Source organism: Coffea arabica, chromosome 4e (genome assembly GCF_036785885.1).
Source record: "Coffea arabica cultivar ET-39 chromosome 4e, Coffea Arabica ET-39 HiFi, whole genome shotgun sequence".
Classification (NCBI taxonomy): Eukaryota; Viridiplantae; Streptophyta; class Magnoliopsida; order Gentianales; family Rubiaceae; genus Coffea; species Coffea arabica.
Window position 1 is genome coordinate 42,551,755 of NC_092317.1, and position 6,000 is coordinate 42,557,754.

At 36.0% G+C, this 6,000-nt stretch overlaps 1 protein-coding gene across 2 annotated transcripts; it reads left to right on the top strand.

The window, feature by feature from the left end:
• Positions 1 to 1,555: 1,555 nt before the first annotated feature.
• Positions 1,556 to 3,809, top strand: LOC113741932 (uncharacterized). 2 transcript variants are annotated; one of them, XM_027269600.2, is made up of 5 exons: positions 1,556 to 2,059; positions 2,582 to 2,760; positions 2,828 to 3,013; positions 3,103 to 3,184; positions 3,267 to 3,809. In XM_027269600.2, exons 2-5 carry the CDS (start codon positions 2,586 to 2,588, stop codon positions 3,328 to 3,330), a joined length of 507 nt encoding a protein of 168 aa, XP_027125401.1. In that variant the 5' UTR covers positions 1,556 to 2,059; positions 2,582 to 2,585; the 3' UTR covers positions 3,331 to 3,809. The 2 variants fall into 2 exon arrangements, with proteins under 2 accessions (XP_027125401.1, XP_027125399.1); XM_027269598.2 differs by having other exon boundaries at positions 1,562 to 2,059; positions 2,851 to 3,013.
• The last annotated feature ends 2,191 nt before the right edge of the window (positions 3,810 to 6,000 follow it).

Sequence of the window (6,000 nt, forward strand, 5' to 3'; positions counted from 1 at the left end):
ACTTCTACTACTCATTTTCGAAGTCCAAGTTCTCTACCACGTCCTTTATTCTCGACCTTGTTGCCAGCAAATTGAAACTTGATGCAGCTACGTATTGGTTGCCGCAGAATTTGTGCTCACGAAGAGAAGAAATGAGGAGGAAATGAGGGATTTCACCCCACTTTTGTTTAGTTAAGCGCCTTAATGGGACATGCATCTCATGCGACCTATTTCCGTCGAAAATGTTTTGAATTTTGACAATTATCCTTAATCAATCGAAATTGAGTAACTTTGAGGATGCAATGTGTTTGGGGTGAAACTTTCAAAATAAAATTGGTTACTAGGCCAAATTTTGAGGATGAAAAGTGCATTTTCCCCCTTGCACGTATCCTTATTGAGGTTAATCTAATATATGACAGTAGAAGAAGAAAAGACGCACTTCAAGAAAGAATCTGCATTGCAGAAACAAAAACTTGTTTCTTGATTTCTAATTTAAGCATGTTAAATTAGACAAAAATGGAAGAATTTAGCTTCAGACCTGATCTTTTGCATAATAAGGTTATGATATCACTGACTCAGTTGCAATGTGAATGACTTAATAACTGATATATTACATACCTTACTTGACAAAAATGCAACAAGGATAAAGAAATCAAAGACAACTTTTATGATTAATTAAGAGTTCCTCCAAATTGCCTTTTTATCAAATGGATCAGAATGTCGTTAATATCCTGCTTGCTCCATTTAGTATGCATTCGAGATTTTTGTGAATGTAACGCCATAAGGCAGGCAAAGCCTGTTTTTGTTGGCAAATGCAAGTTTGATCAAGTTAGTTATATCGTGAAATGGGAATCATCATTCCTTTTGCTCAAAGGGAACAACAGAATGGTTGTAGCACAATTACTTGAGCACGAAAAATTGACCAACGATAACAATAGAACTTTTGACAATCCAATAGAGACAATAATTAAACAGAAATAAACAAATAGGGAAACACCAAATTTAAGTGGTAAAAAAAAGAGAGCCTAAAATAACGCAAAAGGTTTAACAGCACAAATATCCAAACAACCACTGGCTAACTCTTTTAGTTTGGTGCTCAACCCAAAAACCCTCTCTGAAATTGGGGCATGGGCCCCCCAAAACCTTTGTTGGATTGGTGCCTTTGGCATATTTAAATGGATCTATCTAACAGGTGGCCATTGGACACGGGTTAAAATATATTTCAAATATCATATTTTTTTGAAATGTAAGATTAATTAGAAAAAGTAAATAAATACAAGAGATAGAAGGTAGGATTAAATAGGGCAAGTATATAAATGCAAGGGAAGAAAATAATTGTTAGTATATGTATATACATAGTAGTAGATTAGGTGAATTTTAGATGTGTAAACAAGTGTTTAAATGACATCTATTAGAAAAACTCTATTTAAATTCATTTAGGCATTGTTTGTTTTGAGGGAGTGGGAAGGAAAGGAAATGAAGGATAGGATTTTTGGTATTTGGATTGAGTTTGGAAAAGGGAAAGGAAAGGATTGGGAGGGAAAGAGAGAGATAAGGTTAATTATTTTTTGTCAACATCCTTTTCCGTCCAAAAGTGGACGGAAACGGTGGGAATGACACCAAGATTAATGAAAATCTTAATCTTGATCCAACATATTTATACCTATCGAGTTGAGAGACTTCTTTGTAAAACTCTGATACAAAGACAAACTCAATAGCAAAAAGGAGGAGGATGGATTGCATTAGGTGAATATTTAGCAAAACAAAAGATCAGGCAAGAGGTAAAAACTGCTCGATCATACTCGGTATGAAAGTATCAAAATTAGTTAAAGAGGAACAGACAAAAAATCCCTTGCTTTGGCAAAACGCAAGTGTATCTTTTATATGGGAAGCATAGTTACTTTGCTTGCCTCCCCGTCATTGTTCATGAGGCTACCTCTGAAACTTATTTTCTCAAGTTTCTTACAAGTAAGATTTCTAGATATAGAGTTGTCTTTCAGATCAACAGCCTTCCTAGAAAGGTCAAGAAGAACATATCAGACATACGAACATTTGATCCACCATTTTGCTGACAGAAAAGGTATGATTTCCGTCATTCTTTCTAAGAAATAACATGTTATTTATCTATTTTATTATCTTGAACTTCATAAGTTTTACGGATTTATACAATGAAGAGTTTATTCCCCCTTGTTTTGTGAAAAAAAAAGAAGCTAAGATGGGAATAGGAATTGTTTGGCTATGAAGATATGTTTTAATGGCTGCAAAGCAAAATATACAGCTTTATCATTCGAAGCAAAGGTCACAAGAAGATGATTCTGATGATTATCTGGTAGATTTAGGAAGATTTGATTCCTGTACTTGCTGAGATCTTAGGCGATGATTAAATTTTAAGTAACAAAATCTTAATGGCAATGTTAATTGTTATCTTCTTTGGTCAATTTGAGTTTTCAGTCTCCATTCTGTTTTAAGATGTTGAAAGACCGGTTTCTACATAATCTGAATCTTCTGAGCAGGAAAGACTTCAAGTTACATAAGCAATCTTTTTAACTAAAGAACTAAACAAGAAGGATACATACTTACAATTGGCTTTTGTTTGCCAAAGGCAAATGAGACGGGGATATGACTATGTTGATGGTGATCAGTTTGCAACAGCAGTTGCAGCTTCTGCTTTTGCTATACATTCCCTTGAAGAATACCAGAAAAAGCTAAGGAAGGGATCTGAAATCGCTTTGGGAAGTGTTAGGACCAGGAAAGATGAGCGTTCTTTGCCAATAGAAACAGGTAACTCCAATTACTGAGGAGTATATTTTTAAAGTACTGTAAGCAATCCTGAAGAATCAATATTAAGATTATAACAGGCATGCATTGAAGCTTCCTCTGGGAGGCCATTTGGCCAGGGTAATAGGACTACATCCTTTGCAAGGCCTGTACCTTTTGCGGAACAAAAGCAAAAGGGCAACTCAAAGAAATACAGAAATGCAGAAACCAAAGCAGATGCTTGGGAGAAAGCTCAGATGGCCAAAATTAAGAAAAGGTAGCTGTTTCGTTTGGGGTTGTCTTGAAAATATTTTGCTATGGTACAGCTAATGTTTCTTTACATAAACAAAAGTGCTGGAATATCAGGTATGAAAGGATGCAGTCTGATATTCTTGCTTGGGAGCATGAAAAGAAAATGCAAGAGAAACTTCAACTGGAAAAGAAAAAGGTTTTTTTTTTTTAATGACCTTTCAGTCTCCATCTATTCAAGTGCCCAGACCTACTTACTGATAACACTGTTGAAAATACAGAGTGAGCTGGAGCTCAGAAGGGAGAGAAACTTGCAACATTACAGAAGCAAGCTGGCCAGGATAGATCATAATGCTGGAGGAGCCAGAAAACAGATAGAAGAGAAAAGGAAGTATGAGGAATCTGTTGTGAAAGAGAAAGCAAGAAAAATAAGATCCACAGGAAATGCTCCACTCAGATGCTTCTGCTTCTAATCACAAGGAACGAAATTTGGACAGTGCCTAACGCTAAATCCAAAAATGCACATAAATTTCCATCTTATGTGGAATTTGTACTGATGATTACATACTTCCTGGTCTTTGAACTTTTATGTATATTGGCTTTCAAATGTTTGCAGTATCTGCTTGAACTTTAACTGCAAATGAAGTTCTTCTTAGAAAGATATAAGATGAGCCTAGAGACCCTATCAGTAGATATATTCCTTATGCCTTCCATTACACTGCTAGTCTCCATGAATTTGTAATCCTCGTGGAAGCATATGTGTGATGCATACAACTTAACAAAATAAAAGAACAGATATACTTGGATTAAGATTGAGAACAAAAGATCCTGAGTGTTTTTGTGGCAATACCAGGCAAAGGTCAGGAATCAGTGCCATTACTATAGTAACTGCATTGGCAGCAGTGCCATTACCACAAGAATAAATCATACGGTGTTACCTTGAGGTCCTGACAGCTTTCAAGAACTGCTTAATTTTAGGTTTGCCAATACTAAGGTTCACCTCAACTCGACTAATGTTCTACCCTCCTATATCATTAATCGACTTAGCATAATCAAGCAAACTCATTGATGGACTTTGTCAATTCTGCAAGTTTTTGGCACTGGATGAAAGTCATTGTTGCAGACAAAGGAAGCCGCTTAATAGTGTAATTCCTTGGCAGCGCTGCCAATAGAACTGTTAAATCCTCCAAACTAAAAAGTGCCACCAGTGTGTGCTTCTTCCAATCACCTATTTCTATTATTCTTTGGCAGCCATCACCATTGTGAAAAGATTCAACCTGGTCCAAGACTCCAGGACTATCCAAACATTAGATGTTAAATAACCCAAGTCTTGCAGCTGTTCCACATTTTGTCTAATAAAACAATTACATGATTACAGCAACATGTGAAGCACCAAGTGTCATTAAATGTGAACTGCCCTCTTGGCCGACCGGGGAACATATTTACTTCTTCTCAAGCCTACAGGACATGACTTAAAGTCTACCTCTGATGAAAAGGGCTACAATACGAATGTTGTTATCAGGAAGGCAAAGTATCATTTCAATGTCAGTGTTACCTCAAGAAAAGAAATTAGAAGTCAATCACGTAATTTAACCAAGGCTGGCCAGATAGTCATCAAGATTAACTGTATATTGCCACAACTCGCATTTTCTCTTTCAATCATTGTACATACGGGATTTCATATTCCAATTCGTGCAAGAAACAACCACTGAAAACAATATGAACATCCTTAATTGTGACAAGCCTAGCGGAACATGTCGGTACTATGATTTGTAACATTGTTTTTGTAAGACTTCCTTTCTCTTTGGTGTGAAAAGAAGAAAGAAGAGCACAAGAAAAAGGAAAATCTCCTTCTTGCATTTATTAAAGGTGCCCACTTGACATACAATTTGTAGACCATATCTAAGCACTTGTACTAGTAAATAACAAGGGTATCTATCACTTTAAATTATCTGTCATTAGCATTCTAGGGATGTCATAAGACTCAGGGAACAATCCGATCCCATCTGCCACAAAAATGTTACCTCGATGCTTGGATGCCTCTATGTACATCAGGCCTAATTGCACATCCATAGGGACACAGCAAAATCCTGGGCTGGGGTTATATTTTGTTTCCTGATGTAGCTTGTCATATTCCTATAGACAGCATAACTCAAATATAGATAAAAATCCCGGCACATTCAGCCAAGTACCAGTGGCATATAGAGCCTATTACAACATCTGAAGAGCGTTCTTAGCATTTCTCTGCCACAAACTATAACAGAAGGCTGATTTTGTTTCTTTAATCAATTCATGAGCCAAAAGAACATTTGAAAATTGTCCCTTCAAAACTGATAGGGATTTTATGGTGTGAAGATTGCTTTTAGATAGAACGAAGAAGCGAACATTAATGGTCTGCAATGACCTTTCCCAAATTATAAATAAAAACAATGTCACTTCTAACTTTCATTCGCATATTGGACACATATTTCAGAAAATTGGGACTGTCATGCGCTAACAAATTCAAGCACTGTATTTGAGAAGGCTTTTGAATCTTCCCTATTATATCAGTATATTCTGACCACTCAAGCTTTATTACTTTAAAAAGAAACACACAGAAATCATGACCCCACTCAAGCTTTATTACTCTATCCCTCCACCATAAAGCTGAAAACAAAAGAAACACACAGATAAAAAAGGCCATTTTCCAGAAAAAGGCTCCAAATAACCAATACTCGGCAGAATTTTCCTTTTTCAAATGAAAACGCCAGCTTTAATATTATTATGGTGACAAGAATATAACAAAATTCTATAATTGCTGCAGGGGTATTAGATAAAAATGATGCAATAGTCCAAATATATACAAAAGGATCTGATGTTTCTTTTCATCTTTTGTCTCCGTATTATCTAGTCCTGATGGCTGATGTTCTGAGAGAAAAATCTTCAAGAATCTAAGGGGATATGAATGAACATATTCTGATCCACTATCAAGTCTAATGCATGTTAACTGGAAGAGAAAATATGGTAACCACGAGT